The sequence below is a fragment of the Marmota monax genome, unplaced genomic scaffold (assembly GCF_021218885.2).
Source record: "Marmota monax isolate L192 unplaced genomic scaffold, Marmota_monax_Labrador192_F-V1.1 WCK01_AAM20220418_F8-fsc00091, whole genome shotgun sequence".
NCBI lineage: Eukaryota > Metazoa > Chordata > Mammalia > Rodentia > Sciuridae > Marmota > Marmota monax.
Window position 1 is genome coordinate 6,495,361 of NW_026692434.1, and position 21,003 is coordinate 6,516,363.

Sequence of the window (21,003 nt, forward strand, 5' to 3'; positions counted from 1 at the left end):
GGAAGAGAGTAAGAAACCTCCAAGGGGAGGGTCTGGTTTGAACCCCAGTAGGAGGGCAGGAAAATGCAAGTCCAGACCATTTGGCTGGTGGAAAGAATTTTATAGGTATTTGTGGGAAGTAAGTTTGAAAGGATGGTTCAGCTGGAATGAGGGCAACAACCATGCTTATCTTTGTGGTTTTGGTACACCTTGAGGGAGAGTAGTGCTCTGTTAGGACAAATATTACAGGAGATCATTGTTTTGGACTAAGCTCCTTTGTAGACCAGACTAAAAATCAAAATGGAGTCTCTCACACTACAGTTCCAGGTCACCAAACTGAAACTGAGCTGTTTATCTGACCTTCACAGAAGTCAGGATTAAAGGGATAAACAGCCAAACTCCAAATCAGCCAATTTCAATTGGCATGATAATGAAGTTCCATGTGCTTTAATCCTTCCACAAGAGAAGTAACCTGAGGGTAATTAATCAGTTATTTCCCCATGGTACTATCCCCCTATACAAGGAAAATAACTGAAGCCAGGTGCTGTGACACACACCTGTTACCCAGATACTTAAGCCTGAGAGTGGAGTATAGCAATTTCAAATTTGAGACCAGACTGGGTAATTTAGCAAGACACAATCTCAAAAGAAAAGAGAGTGCATTGGCACAGACCTGTAATCCTGGTTGAGACAGGAGGATCACAAATTTAAGGTCAGTCTTAGCAATTTGGCTAGATCCTCAACAACTTAGTGAGACCCCTGTCTCAAATTTAAAAATTAAAAAAAACAAACAAAAAAATGCTGGGAAAGATAGCTTACCTCAGAGGTACAGTGCTTGGCATGTGTAAGGCCTCGGCTTCAATACCCAGCACTGTAAAAGAAAGGCAGGGGAGAAGAGGGAGAAAGAAAGAAATAAAGAAATATAATATGTCATACACATGCCAAGTCCTCCATGGGAATTGGTCTTGTAGGGTCTCGGAAATAACCATCTGTTTTAATGCAGCTTCCTGCCCTGAGCCTCTGGTAATTGTAGACCTCACTGAATTTCTTTTTGTCTTATATTTTATTATCATATCATTATCATTTTGGTAAATAATAACATTGGACCCATGGGTGCTTTACTACTGAGTTTTTCTTTTTTTTTTTTTTTAAGAGAGAGAGAGTGGGATATCGGTGGATACCCAGGCAAGCGCACTACCACTTGAGCCACATCCCCAGCCCCATTTTTTTTTTATGTCTCAATAAGTCGCTTAGGGCCTCCCCAGATTGCTAGGCTAGTCTCAGCTTTAACTTCAGTCTCCTGCCTCATCCTGCTGGAATTACAGGCAAGCACCAACATGCCTGGCATGAAAAATATTTTTAAAATATCTTTTTAGATGTGGTGCTGAGGATGGAACTAGGTGCCTCACACATGCTAGGTGAGTACTTTACCGCAGAGCCACAAATCCAGCCTCAGTGAAGAATATTTTTAACATGTCATATACATGGAGCAAACAGCAATTTTATTTATTTGTTTATTTACTGGTACTGTAATAGTGATCAACTACAGCCCTTGCTGCTCGGCCACTGCAATAGTTATAGGTGGACACAATACCTTTATTTTTTTTGTGGTATTTTGAGGATCTGTCCCGGCCTGCAGGACACATCAACGTGGGCAGCGAACCTAGATGGGGAGGAATGAAGGGACAAGAGACACAGAAGGATGACAGCAAGACAAAAGTTCTGATCAAGCTGCAAACTTTTATTGTTCACACAGGGGTATTTATATGCTGGGGATGGGGAAGCTCTCTTATCGGTAGTTGCTGGATGTCTGCACAAGGTGAGATAACCGCAGGATGTTTCAGGAAGATAGGTTTCAGGAAGATAGGTGGCCGCAGGATGTCTCAGGTGAGATAAGTAGCTGCAGGATGCCTCCCAGGCAGGATGTCTCCCAGGGGGCTGTCAGGCTAATCTTTGAAGGAGAATTTCCTTCTAGTCCCTGACAAGGATCAAACTAGTGCCTCATGCTAGGTGATCACTCTACCTCTGAGCCACAACCCCAGCAACCACCAACACACGTGCAACTTATTTTTATTTTTTTCTTTAGATTTTATTAAGTCATAAATGTACAACAGCTTCTTAACTCTACACATGCACTTATTTTTTTTAAAGGAAAACGTTATGTCTTATTACATCATGATCCTGGCTAATAGCTTTTCAAAACTTTGAGAAAAATCTTAAAGTTTTCACGTCACCTGAAACTTTACAAATTTAACATTATCAAAGAAGGAATGCTTCTACACTTACAAAGAACCGCTAGAAAGTAACAACAATTAAAAAGCTAAGTAACTGTCTCAAAGGCTTTTATTATTTTTATTTTCTACAATCCTTCCCCCACAGTAAGGTAATGTTATTAAATAATCTAATCCATTCCCAAAATGGCTCTCTGCCATCTGCTCTGGTGTCTTCTGCCATATCATTGCATATTTATGCATGACTGAGATAAGAGTTTCCTTAACATTGTTATTATTTCGATAACCTGAAGCTGTTCAGTTACCTTTGAGCTCTCATCCTCTCCTATTTATACAATGAAGCTCAAGGCAAATAGGATGAAGCTCAGTATCAGCTCCTCCCACCAGAACCCTCACTTCCTCCAGGACCTTAATTTCCTCTACCACGGGGTCGCCCCATGTTCCTGCTACCCAAGTTTCCACTCTTCAATAGACTATATTTAGAAGGTTGCTGGTTACAATTTCCAAAATCATTATGACTTCCACTTCCATAATTTCCTCCTCCAGAGTTGTCATAACCACCTCCATAGCCCCCACCCCGTTTTCCATATCCAGATCCTCTACCACCATAGCCTCCTCTTCCTCCTCCATAACCAGGGCTACCTCCAAAATTGCCACGTCCAGGTCCTCCTCCAGATCCATTAGAGCCATCCCCAAATCCACGTCCGCTTCCATATCCATCAGATCTTCCTCTAAAGTTGCCTCCTCTTGCACTCCTGGAACTTTGGACTTTTTGCATTTCTTGTCTAGACAAAGCCTTTCTTACTTCTGCGTTATGACCATTGATGGTGTGGTATTTTTGCAATACAATTTTGTCCACAGGATCAGGGTCATCAAAAGTCACAAAACCAAAGCCTCTCTTCTTTCCAGACTGCCTATCGGTAATTATCTCAATGGTGTCAATTTTTCCATATTCTTTAAAGTAATCTCTAAGGTGGTGTTCCTCGGTATCTTCTTTAATTCCGCCAACAAACAGCTTCTTCACAGTCACACGGGCCCCTGGTTTTCCAGATTCCTCTCTTGCTACAGCTCGTTTTGGCTCAACCACTCTCCCATCAATTGAATGAGGTCTTGCAGCGATGGCAGCATCAACCTCAGCCTTGGATGAGAAAGTTACAAAACCAAATCCTCTTGATCTTTTGCTTGCAGGATCCCTCACAACCACACAATCTGTAACTTTTCCCCATTGCTGGTAGTAGTTTCTTAAACTTTCTTCTGTGGTTTTAAAACTTAAGCCACCAATAAAGAGTTTACGGAAGTGTACCTTTTCTCTCTCCATGGCGGACTCAGTCGCTTCAGCCCGATTTCCCGCAGGCAAGTGAGATAAGAGAGATCTCTGCAGACAAACACCAACCGGACTCGTCCTGGCGCTGTAGTGAGAACTGCTGCTGAAGAGCACCTCCACACAGGACCCGCGCTGCTGCTACTGCTGCTGCTACTGCTGCTAGAGAGGCTGCCGTTCTTTTTCTAGAGCCTTCCTCCAACTCACTCCAATTTATTGTTAAAATGGACTTGCTCCTCCCTAATCTCTCCCCTCCCTAATCTCAGGGAAATGGGATTACCTTTCCCCCCCCATGTTAGGCAGATTTATCTTGTCCTTGAGTTCACACCCACCATAGGAACGAAGTAATCCAGACTTTCGGGAGGGTATCAGAAGATCTCAGAAATGACTCTCTCCCAAATTAACAAGTGAATTATAACTCCAGACAGAGAACCTGTGGAATGTAGCCTTTGAATCACCTCTTTAAAAGTCCCTTGTTCCTGCTGATGGACAGAATCACAGCCTTTAGGACAGGTGTCCCCTGTGTTTCTCCTTTGCTAGCAAAGCAAAAAAAATCGTCTCTTTTTCCTTTTTTCTCAAAACCTTGTCCTCATTATTGATTGTCATCAGGGACAAGGACCAAGCTTTTAGCAACAAAAGGAAGCTTGCTGCTGTGTTTTCAGCATGTCCCTGGCATGTTCTCAGCCCACAGACAGAGTCAATTTTCCTTTGCTCAGCCAGTTTCATGGCAAATTGGTTGTGCAAAAGAGCTGGGTACAAAGTATCCATACTTCAGTTTGTGTCCACTTGGCCTGTTGTGTATATTTTCTAGAAAATGCTGGGGTGGTATGACTGTACATTTTGAAGAAGAGTAAATGAGGGGCCAGGACAGTGACACATGCCTGTAATCCCATCGGCTCCGGAGGTTGAGACAGGAGGATTGTGAGTTCAAAGCCAGCTTCAGCAGAAGTGAGGCACTAAGGAACTCAGTGAGATGCTGTCTCTAAACAAAATACAAAATAGGGCTGAGGATGTGGTTCAGAGTTCAATCCCTGGTACCCTCTTACCCTTCCAAAAAAAAAAAAAAAGAGTAAGTGAGGGAAGCTGAGCAAAGGTGGCTGAGGGAATAGACTAGCAACCAAGGATTTGGATTTAGACTGCCAAGGATTATTAAATTGAGATATAAATAAAGTTAGCTCTTGGCATGGCCATGGATTCAACAAACCATTGGGGATGCTCAATTTCATATACCATGCAAGTCAGAATGAGAAACAATGGATTCAAGGTTTTCACCCTAGAGCTACTGCAAGAGCCCCTGATACTTTAGAATAGTGTTTGTCACACTTCAGGATTCATTCACATTTCCTGGAGTCCAGGTTAAAACAGAATCCCATCACAGAATTTGTGAATTATTAAGTCCCACCCAGAATCAATACTTTGCATTTTAAAATAAAATAAAAAGGTCTGAGGATGTAGTTCAGTGGTAGAGTAGCCCTGGGTTCAACCCCAGTACCACAAAAAGAAAAATGAACCAGTGAGGAGGCTACTTCAGCATATTTCCAAGCCTCATCCTGTCAGCTACAAAACCAGTTCAGAAGTGTTGTTTTCCCCAGTCATTTTGCCCTGTGTTATGAATATCCAAGTTAGTTTATGTGCATAGTTGTAATAGTTGACCAAGTATGCTTTTTGATATAATAATGTCTTTCTAAATCAAGAACACCACTACAGGGGCTGGTAGAGCACTCACCTAGCATGCACAATGCCCAGGGTTCAATCCCTAGCACCTGGAAGGGGGAAAAAAAATCAAATACCACTACATAGACTATAGGATAGTTTCAAAGAATTCATGTTTATAAAATGGATGCTCTCCAAGTTGGCCTCTCTTTGGAAAGATGGTCAAACCCTATGGGCCCCCAGAGTTCCAGGGCAGCCAATCTTGTTGGTGCTTCTTTACTACATAACTTACTTTTTTTTTCTGACTCCCTTGGTGTTGCCATTTTCCCCTCACGTGAATGTACACACTGGCCACAGCATCTGGAAAAATTGTGGTAATACAGCAGTTTGGGAACGGAACAGCAGGATTAGGGCAAGTCATGATGAGTAAGTATACTTTCAACCAGGAATATCCTACATCATTGGAAAAATTACTACCTCTGCACTGAGATTGCTCCAGACTGCAGAGGCACACAGCTGTAGGGACTCAGATGAACCAAGAACCCATTGTGGAAGCTCAGTTGTGTTCGGCACACATAATCAGGAGTCTCTCTGTTTATCTAAATGCATACTTATTAAGTGCTTCCTCTTTGGGTATGTTTATCGTGCTTCTCCATTTCTGTATGTTCCCTAATGGCACACAAAGATTAAATTATTTTAAGTACAGCTTTGTTGTGCCAACATGCATTTATTCACTCATTTATCTGTTCATTCTCAGTCACTTGTCTACTAAACATTAATTCAATGTCTGGCACCATACTTGGGGTGACATTAGAAGTACAAAGATGGGCCAGGCATGGTGGTACAGGACTGTAATCCCAGCTGCTCCAGAGGCTGAGGCAAGAAGATCATAAGTTCAAGGCCACCCTCACAACTTAGTGAGGCCCTAAGTATTTAGTGAGACCCTGTCTCAAAATCAAAATTAAAAAGGATTAGGGATGTGGCTTACTGGTTAAGACCCCCTGAGTTCCAAAAAAGGAAGGAAAAAAAAAAAAAAAAAAACGAAGAACAAAGATGAGTAGATTAAGTAGATTATAGTGTCAGATCATTAGGGCTCTCAGGGTTCTAGAGGACACAAATGTGAAAGCAGATAATTCCTACAAAGCTATAAGGAGTGACAGGCAGGTATATACAAAATACCAGACTGATGGAGCCCCAAAAAATTACCCAGAGGAGATGATAATGGACCTGGGTTTTGGGTAGGGACCCCAGTAGGGAGACTCTAATCTAGATCGAGGAAACAATGTGTATAAAGACAAGGAGGTAAGAAAGCAACTGACTTGCTCATGGCTGCCTGTGGCCAAGGAGTGGCAGCAGATGGAACTGGAAAGGTAAGCAAGGACATCAAGTAAAGCAATTGCCCACAAAACTAGATATACCTGCTTTAGCCCTGGATAATATCATTCAAAAATATATTGGTTAAATATGCAATAGGAAAATTTCAGAAAGTATGACACAAATAACTGGGGGTTTTAGTATATTAATTTTAACCTTAAAGTTTATTAACCTTAAAAACAGTCATATTGTTTGAATATTATCACTGTCATAGGAAAAAGGTTAAGACTCATCAGAAGGAGATTGTTCCCATTAGACCAAACAATATAAATTTTCTCCAAGTTTGTACAACTTTCTTTTGGGTGCACTCTACAAATAGACTACATCTTAAGCCCTTTTTATTATTATAAGACAGGGTCATGCTAAGTTACCTAGGCTGGATTTGAACCTGTCATTCTCCTTCCTCAGCCTCCCAGATTGCTGGGATTACTGACATGAACCACTTTTACCTGATTTGGGACTGATTAGTTAGCTTATCAATGTTATTTTTTTTAATATTTATTTTTTAGTTGTAGTTCAACACAATATCTTTATTTTATTTATTTATTATTTTTATGTGGTGCTGAGGATCAAACCCACGGCCCTGCACGTGCTAGGTGTGCATTCTACCGCTGAGCCACAACCTCAGCCCAGCCCAGATTATCAATGTTAAAATTTCTCATTTCAAATTTATACTTTTAGTCTTGACTGTCTATAGAAAGAGGGATGTTCTCATCAAAATTTCCTTTCCTTTTACAATTTTAGTATAAATTAAGTTTATCTTAAGCACAGTCATACATTTATTCTCTGATATGTAGCTACCAAAAAAATCTTTTTTTCATACTATTGAGTGAACCCAGGGGTGCTTTACTGCTGAGCTACATTTCCATCCCCATCCCTTTTTTTTTTTTGGTATCAGGGATTGACTGAGGGGTACTTAACCACTGAACCACATCCCCAGCCCTTATTATTACATTGTTGTTGTTGTTATTCTATTTTTGAGACAGGGTCTTGCTAAATTCTTAAGTCCTAGTTAAATACCTAAGGCTGGTTTTGAACTTTGAATCCTCCTGCCTCAGTCTCCTGAGTTACTGGGATTACAGATACGTGCCACTGAGACAGGCTTAGATTCTTCTTTTTTTGTAAAATATTTTTAGTTGAAGATGGACACAATACCTTTTATTTGTTTATTTTTATGTGATGCTGAAGATCGAATTCATTGCCTCACACATGCTAGGCAAGCGCTCTACCACTGAGCTACATCTCCAGCGCTCAGATTCTTTTTAGGCAGATTTCCTTACAACATTCAGATGCATTTGTGTTTAGTACAAAAGAGAAAAGGAGCTAGGCTCGGTGGTTCACACTTGTAATCCCAGCAGTTTGGGAGGCTGAGGCAGGAGGATCACAAGTTTGAAGCCAGCCTCAGCAATAGCATGGCACTAAGCAACTCAGTGAGACCCCATCACTAAATAAAATACAAAATAGGCCTGGGGATGTGGCTCAGTGGTCAAGTGCCCCTGAGTTCAAAGTTCAATCCTTCCCCTCCTGCCCCTTCCTCTCAAAAAAGACAGGAGATGCAGTCTTTTTTTTTTTGGGGGGGGTACTGGAGATTGAACCCAGGGGTACTTAAACACTGAGTTACATCCACATCCCTTTTTATGTTTTAATTTTGAGACAGGGTCTCGCTAAGTCACTTAGGGCCTCACTAAATTGCTGAGGCTGGCTTTGAACTTGCAATCCTCTTGTCTCAGCCTCTCAAATTGTGGGAATTACAGGTGTCTGCCACAAAGCCCAGTAGAATATTTCAAACATTTAAAAGTACAGCAACTAATATGTTACCAATATAACTAGCCTCTAGATTTAACAGATAGTAATTTTTCTTTTTTTAAAATTGAGCCCTCAAAGTTGAGAGCAAGCTAGGTATGGTAGTGCCTTTTCCTACAGTCGCAACTACTCCTTGGGCAATACAGCAAGATCTCCTCAAAAAAAAAAAAAAAAAAAAAAAAGAAAAGAAAAAGAAAGGAAAGGAAAGAAAGTAAATAAAAAGAAACAAACCCATGAGCACTTTTTTCCTTATAAAAAGAAGTCATAACCCAGGCATGGTGGTGCATGTAATCCCAGGGTCTCAGGAGGCTGAGGCAGGGGGATCACGAGTTCAAAACCAATCTCAGCAATTTATAGAGGCCCTAAGCAACTCGGTGAGACCCTATGTCTAAATAAAATACAAAAAAGGGCTGAGGATGTGGCTCAGTGGTTAAGCACCCCTGGGTTTAATCCCCAATATCCGCCCCCCCAAAAAAAATCACAATGTTAAACACTTACAGAATTTAATGGCTTATAAAGAATTTTACATTGTAGAAAATCACCCTTCCAAAGCTGAGGAATATTAAGAAGGTATTTTAAAGACTAGAAAACAGAGCCTTAAGGAGGCCTGTGACTTGCCCACTGTACCAGCACTGAGTGACAGATCTTTGGCTAGAAGCCACATAGATTTTCACTATACCACGTAGTCTTTTTTTTTTTTTTTTTAGCACTGGGGATTGAACCCAGGACCCACACATGCTAGCAAGTATTCTATCACTGGGGTGACCTCCCTAGACCTCCACATTACTACTTTTGACTGACTGGTGCATGGTGTATTCTCTGAGACAGATTGGAAGAGTGTCTTTGTTAATTGTGGCTCTGCCTTCCCTTCTAGTTTTGGAGCTATAAGACCTGTACATTTTAAGTGAACCATAAAGTATGTTTGCCTTAGAGCAGGTTTGTACAGGCACTGTAGCTGCTTCTAAGTAACACGTGCTGAATTGAACTTATAAGCATGTTTCTTTTTTCTTTTTTTTTAATAAAATTGTTTTAATTGTAGATGGACACAATACCTTTATTTTATTTATTTTTATGTAGGGCTGAGGCTTGAACCCAGGGCTAGGCGATCACTCTACCACTGAGCCACAACCCCAGCCCTTAGGAGCATTTTTCTATCACTCACATAGTGGCATTTCTTTAGTCCATTTTCTTATTGCTGCTTCTCTTTAACTATGGCCCTGTGTTTGTCAATTCTGTCATCAGACTTTCTGGCTTTTCTTTCAAATGACTCATACAAGCAGTAGGTCTAGGCCCCTGCCAGAAAACACTGTCCCATCAACAGCAGAAAATGTGACTTTATGGGCTGTCTCCTGGCAAAGGGCTCCTGCTTGTTCAGCTTTGGGCCAGCCCCAGGGTCAGTCCAATCTAGGAGAGGTATTTTAGGGATGTGACAAATGTCTGCTCTGGGAGATTGTGCAAGCTCTGGCTACCTTGAGAGCACATTGCAATAGCAGCTGCTGGGGAAGGGACTTCTGGCCCTCCTGTGCTCCAAGATGACATCTGCAGCTATGCTCGTGCACCTGGTGAATAAGGGATCTTTACTTCTAATTCACTGGCAATTAACACCACTGAGCCACAGAAAGATCCTAAGAGGGATCCAGAAGAATTAGCTAGGGCTGGGGTTATGGCTCAGCGGTAGAGCACTCGCCTAGCACGTGCGAGGCCCTGGGTTTGATCCTCAGCACCACATAAAAAAACAACTAAACAAAATAAAGGTATTGTGTACAACTAAAAAATAAATATTAAAAAAAAAGGAATTAGCTAAATATCTTTCTTGTGAGGAATGCTGGTGGAGGAACCTGGGCATAGGAGATTGTAGATCTAGATTTAAGAGTTAGCTCTCACTTGATGCTCTGAAAACACTCAGTCTGGTTTAAAGGAAAGGAAAATATATTTTTTTCTAACCAGAAGTAGAGTGAGCTGCAGGCCCTATATGATCAGCGATGTTAATAAAGAAGCAGGCACGATGACGCACACCTGTAATCCCAGAAGCCTGGGAGGCTGAGGCAGGAGGATTGCGAGTTCAAAGCCAGTCTCAGCAAAATTGAGGTGATAAACAACTCAGTGAGTGAGACCCTGTCTATAAATGAAATACAAAATAGGGCTGGGGATATGGCTCAGTGGCCGAGTACCCTCGCCTCCCAAAAAGGAAGCAGGGGTCCTTTTGTCCTCCTACTCCTTCTATCCTGAGAGTTGGCATCATCCTAATGCTAGTCCTGTCTGATTTCCTCATGGTTTCAAGATAATTTTCACTAAGACTGCCAATGACAATCAGAGCTACAGGCTCCCTTGGTCTCTACCAACAGGTGGAAACCTCTCCAAAACAGGGACAATAAGTCAGGTGCTTTGGTCTGACTGGCCCAATTTAGGTCTCCAGCCAACCACACTACTGGACCCATAACGGCTACCATGGGAATGTTGTGCTGATGGGCTCAAACCTGCCCTGTCCAGTATGCCAGTTACTAGACATTGGTGGCAATTGAGCTCCTGAACTGTGGCTGGTCTGAAATAATATATGTTGTAAGTGTAAAATACATTTCAGATGTAAAATAATTTTATACACACATACACGTAAGTAAAGCCTCTAATGTTTTTTATATTTATTATACATAGATTTTGTTTTGTTTTGGGGAGTACAAGATGTTGAACCCAGGGGCACTTTACAGCTGAGCTATATTCCTAGCCATTTTTACATTTTTATTTTGAGATAGTATCTCCCTAAATTGATTAGGGCCTCACTAAGTTGCCAAGGCTAGTCTTGAATTTTCGATCCTCCTGCTTCAGCTTCCTGAGTCGTTGTGATTACAGGTGTGCACCTTTGTGCCCAGCCTGATTACATGTTTAAATGATGTTTTCGATATACTATGCTTCTCTCTCTCTCTCTCTCTCTCTCTCTCTCTCTCTTTTCTTCTTTTTTACACTTCTGGGGATCAAACCCAAGGTGTTAAGAATGCCAGGCAAGTGTTTTACCACTGTGCTATCTTCCCCACATCTGTTTTGGATATTTTGGGTTAAATAAATACATTTTACTAAATTAATTTCACCAGTTTGTTTTACTTTTCTTAATCTGGCTACTGGAGCTTTTCAGAACTTGATAGGAATAGATTCCTGAACAAAATCACGGTTTTCTTGGTGTGATGGCAAACATTTTTAATTCCAGCAACTTTGGAAACTGAGACAGGAGACTTGCAAATTTAAGGCCTACCTGAGCATTTTAGGGAAAAACTTGTCTCAAAATTAAGATTTAAAGTAAAAAGAACTGGCAAGGGCAGGGGAAATAGCTCAGTTGGTAGAGTGCTTGCCTTGCATGCATAAGACCCTGGGTTCAATTCTCAGCACCACATAAAAAAAATAAAAGATTGGCAAGAGCTGGGCGTGGGTGTACACATATAATCCCAGCCACTTGGGAGGTTGAGGCAGGAGGATCTCAAGTTCAAAGCAACCCTCAGCAATTTAGCGAGGCCCTAAGCAACTTAGTGAGACCCTGTCTCAAAATAAAATACCAAAAAGGCTGGAGATGAGGCTCAATGGTTAAGTGTCCCTGGGTTCAATCTCTGGTACCCTCCCTCCAAAAAAAATTTTAAAAAGGACTGGCAGGATGGATCAGGGAGTAATGGGGATATAGCTCAATGGTACAGCACTTATCTAGCATATGCAAGGCTCCTGGTTCAATTCCCAGTACAAAGAAGAAAAATAAAAAAGAGAGAGGGAAAGAGAAGAGAGAAAAAGAAAATTGGGCTTAGTGACTCATGCCTATAATCCAAGCAACTCAGGAAGCTGAGGCAAGAGCATAATAAGTTAGAAAGGCCAGACCTTAGCAACTTAGTAAAACCCAGTCTCAAAATATAAATAAATAATCAAATAAATAAATTAAATAAGGGCCAGGGATGTAGTTCAGTGGAAGAATGACCATGGGTTCAATTCCCAGTAAAAAAAGAAAAAGGCTTTTTTTTTTTTAAAGTCTTTTTATGATCAATGCTTCATATTTTTTTTTGCAGATATTTAGCAGAGAGGATGGATGAAGGGCAAACAATGTAGGGCTATACATTCACTGAGAACCTATTTATGCGGAAATGTGCTGTGCTAAGTATTGTGTGGAAAAGAAATTGCTGACTGAGTAGAGGAGATAAGATATGTGGGCCTGTGACTGGTGCAGATAAAGGCTGTAGGATTTCAGACTTTGGAGAGATTCTGTCTTGTGTGACAATGGAATGCCAGCTTGATCTGGGCCTTGAAAGTAAATGGAATTTCAATAAAAGAAGTTGTGTAGAGAGGAATGGCTTGGGAGACTTTCTAGATAGAGGGAAAAGCCTAGAGAAAATGCTGAGGCAGGAAAACATGGAGTTTCAGTTTAGCTTCAGCTAAGGATTACAGGGAAAGAAGATGGGGTCACACTGGCTGATAGTCTTAAAGCACTGGGGTGAGTTCTTGTAACAGCTTTTATTTGGAGATGGCTAATGGGAGCATTTATTAGAGGTATGGGCAACAATAAAATGTATCTTTAAGTACTTTAACAAATAAGTGTAATCAAGCCTATTTTCAGCTCTCCTATTGCCCTTAGGAAGCATTCACAGATCAGGTCAGTGCAAGTTTTAGGATTTAGCAGCACAGACTCTATAGAGTTTTGTTTGTTTGTTTGTTTGATACTGGGGATTAAACCCAGGGGCACTTTATCACTTACCTACCTTCCCAGCCTTTTTTATTTTTCATTTTGAGACAGAGTCTCTCTAAGTTGCTTAGGGCCTCACTAAATTGCTGAGGCTGACCTCTACCTATGATCCTCCTGACTAGCCTCCTGAGCCGCTGGGGTTATAGGCATACACTACTGTACTCACTGAATTTTTTTTTTTTTAATTTATTTTTTAGTTTTCGGCGGACACAACATCTTTGTTTGTATGTGGTGACATCTTTGTTTGTATGTGGTGCTGAGGATCGAACCCGGGCCGCACACATGCCAGGTGAGCACGCTACCACTTGAGCCACATCCCCAGCCCGTACTCACTGAATTCTGATAAATTGCTCAAGTTTCCCAAGGTGAAGTACTAGTACCCTACTTAGGCTGGGACAAGTTTTCTGCTGTTATGTAAGTATTAATGTAACAGGACTTCACTTGATGCTTTGACTATATCCCTTGTGGCTTTGAAACTTACGTATTTCTTTTCTTTTTCTCAATCTTTTCCCTAAACTTCTCCTCCCTGATCTCTCCTCCCTAATCTCATTTTCTCTGATTCACCTCTGTAAAAGCCCCACAGCCTTTGGGACAGGAGTTCCGTGTGTTTCTCCTTTGCTAGCAAAGCATTTTCCTTTTTCTCAAGACCTTGTCTTCGTTATTGGATTGGTGAGGACGAGGACTGAGCTTTCGGTTACATTAATAGCATCCATTTCCCTCCGCTCCCCCATTCCAGTACTGGGGATTGAACTCAGGGGCACTGAGTTACATTCATGGCCCTTTTTATTTTTATTTTGGAGAGAGGGTCTTGTTAAGTTGCCCAGGCTGGGCTCCACCTTGTGATTCTCCTGCCTTAGCCTCCTTGTAAATAGAATTACATACGGCCATACACCACTGTGGTAGGCTCCTTTCCCTTTTAAAAGTATTGGTTTGGATGGCGAACTATATGGTTATCTCATCTATAGGAAAAGAAGAGAGTGAAGAGGACTTAGCATGTATTAATTAGCATATCAGTGACTGTGAGTACTAGTGTATCCCTGGAAAGAATTAGAGAGGCAATTTTTGAATTTTGATGATACTCTGGACTTGGGCACAGGCCAGGAGCTATTATGGGCAGGTCCTGGGTAAACCAGATGCAGGGGTGCTGCAAGTGGAAGTTTGCCAGTCCCCAATGCCTCTTTTTCTCAGCAGGGCTATGCTCCAGAGTGGCCTGCAAAGCCTGGGCTTCAGGGAGGTTCCACAGTGCCTTGGGCTTGAGGGCAGACTTCCTGAGGGCATTGGTGGAACTTTCCAACTCACCTCAGACCTCAGTTCATCCCAGCAAATACACTGCAGATGAAAAAAAAAAAAATACTTGTCCACAACATAGTCTATTGATGTTTTATTTATTTATTTTTGTTTGTGTAACTTTTACTTTCCATTAACAAGATATAATTTTATAATTCACAAGTATAATTAAAGTCAGAGATTAAATAGTTCTTTAGGGCTAGTACATAAAAAAATCACAAGTTTTTATGAAAATTAAGTTTTATACATTGCATTGTTACTGGGTGTTTTAAATTTAATATTCTCTCATTATGTACTGATATTTTGAAGTTTAAATTTATTCTTCCTTTTGATTATTGCCTGCATCAACCCTAGTCACCCTTACATCAGTTGAGCACCGCAGGCATAATTGTATCATTATAATTTTTATGGGAATTAATAAGTTCTGGTTTCCCATCTCCAAATCTTCTTCAAATACTTTATTATTATTATTTTTTTCTGGTTATATACAAAGTATATTCACACCAATTCGTGTCTTCATACCTGTACTTTGGATAATAATGATCATCACATCCACCATTATTAATAACCCCATGCCCACTCCTTCCCCTCCAACCTCTCTGCCCTCTCTAGAGTTAGAAAAATATGGAAAGCTTCACGAATTTGCGTGTCATCCTTGCACAGGGGCCATGCTAATCTTCTCTGTCGTTCCAATTTTAGTCTATGTGATGCTGGAGGCAGCGCTCTATTGATGTTTCAAATGTTGGCTGCACCCTCTAGATTCCTCGACAGTAACTGAATCCCACAGATGAAACCCAAGCTCAATAGATTCTGTATGAGGTGATTGCATTTTCAGTTCTTCTAACCACCCAGGCCTCAGGCCAATTTCCTCCACTTTTGCCAGAAAGGGCCAATTCATTTCCAGTGAAGTCCAAGCTGGCCTCCTCCCATTGTAGTGAATCCCTCATCCCTCCCTGGCCTGGAAGCAATGGTTTAGGATGTGGGGTTCTCAAACTTTCTATTTTATTTTTCCTGAGGACGGAATCCAGGGCCTCACACATGCTAGGCAAGCATTCTGACACTCCCCCAGCCTTTCGCCCTCTTTTTTTTCAGCACAGTTTTCTCTCTCTTGCTTTCTCTAGTCTCTCTTCTCCTCCCAATCCCCGATATCTCCCTCCCCTCCTGTTTCCCTTCTCCCTTCTGGCTATTGAAGCCAGAGGAGCTTTACTATGAGCTACATCCCCAGCCCTTTTTATTTTGGGACAAGGGCTTGCAAATTTGCTGAGGCTGGCCTCCATCTTGCGATCTCCCTACCTCAATCTCTTGAGTCGCTGGGATTACAGGCATAGTCCACTGTGCCTGCCTAAACATGTTTTCTTAATTTACCCGAAAACTATCCCCCAGGGCGCAGGGGTGTCCACCTGTAATTCCAACAACTGGAGAGACTGAGGAAGGAGGATGGAGACTTCACAGCTAGCCTAAGGGATTTAACATGTCCCTGATCTCAAAATAAAAAACAAAAAGGGCTGGGGATGTAGATCAGTCATTAGATGCCCCTGTGTTCAATACCCTACTAAATAAATAAACAAACAGATAAATAATTGTAGTCTTAAAAGCTAATTTTGCATTTTAGTCTAAACATCAAGAAATTAGGGGTTTAAAAGGTCACTTTTTGCCTAGCATCCCTGCTGCCGCCCAGTGGTCGGGGCGGGTGTAGACGCGGGTTCCGAGACCTCGCAGTGACTTTCCATTCAGCTGGAGGCCGGCTCCCACCCTAGGCTGGGCTGAGTCATTCCAAATTCCTTTGTGTTTTCTCTCCCCGAGGAGTGCGCAGAGATGGTTGCTTTAATAGTCACTTTCTTTCCTTAGACAAAAGAAATCTAGTCTTTGATAGTTCTGATTCACGAGTTAGCAAAAATATGAGTCAAACTCATGTTTCCTGAGAGCTATAAATATTTGCTCTCCCCGCCTTGATGTGAAACGCCCACCCATCGTTTCCCCACTGAAAGGCTCGAATCTGGAGGATTCCAGTGTAAAATGATCCACGCCTCGAGTGGTGTTTTTTAGGCAGTGAGAAATGCGGTGTATTCCAAACGCTTGAAGAGAAGAGGAACGTGTTTGTATGCTTTAAAAATCTGTTCTTAATTTAAAAGTCTTTAAAAGTATAAAATTATGGACATTTAAACTGTGATCGGGAGCAGAAAGTAGGAGAGCTGAATGTCAGCCTCCAGGGATGTCAGTTTGGCTTTTTGGCAAGTAAATATGGGTCATTTGGCATGGCTTGTGGGCTGACATTAATATCGACAAGAGCCACTTTGTAGGCCGCGGAAACCTCTTCAGTTGTCCTCCCTGCAGTGTGAAATTTGAGGAGGTTGAAGCCGGGAGGGGCAGGACACTCCAGCCTGGAGCTCCAGGCCAGAGATCCTGGACTGAGCAGAAGTAGGGTGGAGCTGACTCTGAGTTTTTTCTCCTGATCAAATGATTTTTAAAAAATTTTTAAAATAAATAAAAAGCCCAAGAAAGAAAAAATTAAATTATCGTTTATCCATTATCCAGAAATAATCGCTGATTATTTTGATATTATTTTGATGTGTGTTCAGTTTTTTTTTTCCCCCTAGGCCTTTTGTTTAAACAAAAGCGGTATCACTAAAGTAAAAAGAAATGGAAGACATAAGCTCATACAAAACATCTGTAAGCAAATGTTCATAGAAGCATTATTTACACAGCCAAAAAATAGAAACAATCCAATATGTCCATGAACAGATAAAGTGTTCCCATCTGACAGGACTCCAGCCTGCCCCAGCCCCCCAAAAACCCAAAGAACCAAAACCAAAAACAGATGAATGATCAAACAAAAAAATGGTATAAAAAATGTATTTGCCCTGGGAGGTGATATATACCTGTAATCCTAGAGGTTGAAGCAGGAAGATAGCAAGTTCCAGGCCAGACTGGGCAATTTAGCAAGATTCTATCTCAAAATAAAAAAATAAAGAGGCTTGAAATAATAGCTCAGTAATAGAGCACTTGTGAGGCCCTGGGTTCAATCACCAGTACCACACACACAAGAAGAAATGACATATTGCTTACAACAGGACACCTTGAAAACATGCTAAGAGAATGAAGCCAATCACAATGGACCATTTATTATGCAATTCCATTTACTTAAAGTCCAGAATCAGAATATCTATAGAAAATGGAAATTAGGGGTTGGGGTTGTGGCTCAGTGGTAGAGCATTCACCTAGCACGGGTGAGGCACTGGGTTTGATCCTAAGCACCACATAAAGATAAATAAACAAAGCTATTGTGTCCATCTACAACTAAAGCATATTAAAAAGAAAGAAAGAAGTCTAGAAAGAAAGAAATAAGAAAGAAAGAGAAAAAGAAAAAGAAAATGGAATTAGAACCAGTGAGTTTGAGCTAAGGAGGAGGTCATAGACTCTAGAGGCTGAGGCAAGTTTGAGGCCAGTCTCAGCAACTTAGTGAGACCTTAACCTACTTAGCTAGACCCAGTCTCAAAAAAAAAAAAAAAAAAAAAAAAAACGTGGGGGGAGGTTTAGGGTTATAGCTCAGTGGTAAAGTGCCCCTGGGTTCAATCCTTGATACAAAACAATAAATAAGAGATGAAAAGTTAGATTAGTGGTTGAGGGGGATAGCAAGTGACTGCTAAAGGATCTAGCATTTCTTTTTTTTGTTGGGAAAATGTTCTTATTAGATATTTGTTAGCTGTGTAACTCTGTGAATATATTAAAAGTCACTGGCCAGTTGCAGTGGCGCATGCCTGAAATCCCAGCCATTCAAAAAGCTGAGGCAGGAGGATCACAAATTCAAAGCCAGGCTGGGTAATTTAGTTAGACTGTCTCAAAATTAAAAAAAAAAAAAAAAAAAAAAAGGGCTGGGAATGTAGCTCATTGGTAGAGCAGCCCTGTGTTCACGCGCGCGCGCGCACACACACACACACACACACACAGAGTCATTGAATTGCACTCTTATTTATTTATTTTATTGTGGGACAGGGTCCTGTTAGACAATTACCCTACCACTGAATTAAATCCCCAGCTCTGAACTAACTATACATTTTTATTGTTGTCTCAGTACTGAGGTTTGAACCCAAGGCCTGGGGCATCCTAGGCAAGCACTCTACAACTGAGTTACACCCCCAGCACTATTTTTAAAATTTTGTTCTGAGACAGCGTTTCATTAAATTACCCAAGCTTCTGCCAGGCATGATGGTACATGCCTGTGATCCCAGGGGCTTGGAAGGCTGAGGTAGGAGGATCGTGAATTTAAAGCCAGCCTCAGTGACATAGTGAGGCCCTAAAGCAACTTAGAGAAACCCTATCTCTAAATAAAGTATTTTAAAACCCTGGGGTTGATGGGTATGTGGCTAATTGCACAAGCAAGCTATGCTTGATTTTGTGATCTTTTTGTCTCAGCCTCCTGAGAAACTGGGTTTACAGGTATGTGCCATTGAACCTAGCTGAATTGTGCACTTAAAAAAATATTATTATATTTTAAGTTGTTGATGGATCTTTATTTTATTTATTTAAATGGTGCTGAGAATTGAACCCAGTGCCTTACACATGCTAGGCAAGTGTTCTACCACTGAGCTACAACCCCAACCCCTGAATCGTACACTTTTTAAAAGTGAATTTTATGGTAAGTGAATTATAACTCAATAAATCCCTAATTAAAGAAAAAATAAAGACAGGTGTGCGAGATGTTGCCTTCTAGTGAGTTCCAGGTCAATATGTTAGATTGCCAACCAGTCCATGAGCAAGCTACCCAGTCCCAGACTACAGTTCTTGTTGTGACCAGTGGAACTGTGAAGTTTGATGGAAACAAACAACATTACTTCAACCAGAACTTTCTGCTGACTGCTCAGTCCACTCCTAATAGCACCGTGTGGAAGATTGCTAGTGATTGCTTCCGTTTTCAAGATTGGGCTAGTAGTTAAAGGGGTAAAAGTCTATTCTTTTTTTTTTTTTTTAATTTTTTTTTTATTGGTTGTTCAAAACATTATAAAGCTCTTGACATATCATATTTCATACATTAGATTCAAGTTGGTTATGAACTCCCAATTTTACCCCAAATACAGATTGCAGAATCACATCGGTTACACATCCACATTTTTACATAATTCCCTATTAGTAACTGTTGTATTCTGCTACCTTTCCTATCCTCTACCATCCCCCCTCCCTCCCCTCCCATCTTCTCTCTCTACCCCATGAAGCAGAGGTCTGTGTGAATTGATTCATTTAATTAGAAAAACACTGTAAACTGGTTTGTGCTGAAACTAAGTTTCTTCGGTATTTTTTTTATTCCTAGCAGCACCTTTTCTAGCAGCTGCCAGTTTGGTTTGTTGCCCTTCAGAGCTTTAATGCTAGTTTTTTACATGCCTTATATACATTCCACTAATGACATTCTTAAAGTAATGTTAAACACATGATCTTGGTACTAACATACTCACTGTGAACCCAGCCTACCGCAAAAATGGAATCCTTTTGTAATACTATCTGTGGAGTATCAACACAATATAACTCTCTGGGAATAAGTGGGATTTTTTTTTTCGGTTAATAGGTTGAATTTTTACTAAACCACATGCCTATTTTCAGTTAACACTGGTAATGCATTGCAATATATAGTAAGTTTATCAGTTCATAACTACTATGACATATTAGAATTGCATGTGGAATATTTAATAGACTTTTTCGTGTTAAATTTTCTTATTTTGAGTTTTTATTTTATAAGTGAATTAATAACTAAATAGGTAAAAATATTTTAAATTGACACTTGATTGTTGGGTGCATTTGGTGGATTAAGACTTCTTAAAAACATATATCTTGGCAGCTCCAGGTCTAGAAATTTTGGTAATGAGTGCTAGAAGAACTAATAGCTTTAATGGGAGAATGGGGAGTGAGAAATGTAGAAATATCCAAGGTTGAAACCAAAAGTGAGGGGGGGGTGTGACTAAATGGTAAAAGTTTTGTACTCGTTTACTACCTCCTAAAAATGTAAACTATTTTTAGGATTTAAATCACTAAGTTATTATGTATCCTTGCCAAATGTCATGAGTGTCACATTTGTTCTAAGAATGATTTTTTTAAGGTCTTTATATTTCACCTTATACTTGTCACCATCATGTATCTGTTTATTCAAAAACTTATGGGGGTAGAATGTCAGCAATAAGCCTAATCTTGTAACAGGGTCTAGAAGGAAAGTTGGAAACAAAGCCATTGCTATCTCTTTGTGACACCCTTAACTAAGTCTTCCAGTGAATTTTAGGCCCAAAGATTCCTATGTATTACTCACCCCCATGTTTTGTGCTGTTAACTGTATTATATATTTTATATATTATTTAAAGTTAAAAAAAAAAAAAAAAAAAGACAGGTGTGGTGATACCTGCCTATCATCCCTGCAATTTGGGAGGCAGGAGGATCACAAGCCTCAGCAATTTAGTGAGATCCTGTCTCTAAATTTAAAATAAAAGGGTTTAGGGGATGTAGTTCACTGGTAAAGTGCACCCAAGTATTCATGTTGTAGGAGTTGGGGATATAACTAGTGGCCTAGTATGTATAATGCCATGGAACTGCAAAAAAGAAAAAAAGAAAAAAGAAAAAAAAAAATCAATCAATCACTATAAGATATATTATGAACATTAATCCAACAT

At 40.6% G+C, this 21,003-nt stretch overlaps 3 protein-coding genes and 1 non-coding gene across 8 annotated transcripts in view; 1 reads left to right on the forward strand and 3 right to left on the reverse strand.

Annotated features, from left to right (window-relative positions):
- Positions 1-1,699: 1,699 nt before the first annotated feature.
- Positions 1,700-5,362, reverse strand: LOC124091815 (heterogeneous nuclear ribonucleoproteins A2/B1-like). Its single transcript, XM_046443054.2, has one exon. The coding sequence runs from the start codon at positions 3,526-3,528 to the stop codon at positions 2,620-2,622; it is 909 nt and encodes a 302-aa protein (XP_046299010.1). The 5' UTR covers positions 3,529-5,362; the 3' UTR covers positions 1,700-2,619.
- A 137-nt stretch (positions 5,363-5,499) lies between these two features.
- Slc17a5 (solute carrier family 17 member 5) overlaps positions 5,500-21,003 on the reverse strand; it is a 76,814-nt gene continuing 61,310 nt past the window's right edge. For 2 of the 5 annotated variants that reach the window (XM_046443023.2, XM_058578887.1), the window contains one exon: positions 13,149-14,398. In XM_046443023.2, coding sequence (XP_046298979.1) covers positions 14,177-14,398 — 222 coding nt within the window. In that variant the 3' untranslated portion in view covers positions 13,149-14,176. Of the gene's footprint in view, positions 5,545-13,148; positions 14,399-19,049; positions 20,923-21,003 lie in introns of those variants that run through there. The other 3 variants (XM_058578884.1, XM_058578885.1, XM_046443025.2) reach the window with 3 other exon arrangements.
- On the reverse strand, positions 14,975-15,077 carry LOC124091838 (U6 spliceosomal RNA). The gene has a single exon (XR_006851448.1). It is a non-coding gene; the product is annotated as a U6 spliceosomal RNA (small nuclear RNA).
- On the forward strand, positions 19,033-19,887 carry LOC124091802 (NTF2-related export protein 2-like). The gene has a single exon (XM_058578888.1). The coding sequence runs from the start codon at positions 19,054-19,056 to the stop codon at positions 19,288-19,290; it is 237 nt and encodes a 78-aa protein (XP_058434871.1). The 5' UTR covers positions 19,033-19,053; the 3' UTR covers positions 19,291-19,887.

What these genes read in the sequence shown, in the direction of transcription:
- LOC124091802 (XM_058578888.1), top strand. Translation starts at nt 19,054, where the DNA reads ATGTTGCCTTCTAGTGAGTTCCAGGTCAATATGTTAGATTGCCAACCA.
- LOC124091815 (XM_046443054.2), bottom strand. Translation starts at nt 3,528, where the DNA reads ATGGAGAGAGAAAAGGTACACTTCCGTAAACTCTTTATTGGTGGCTTA.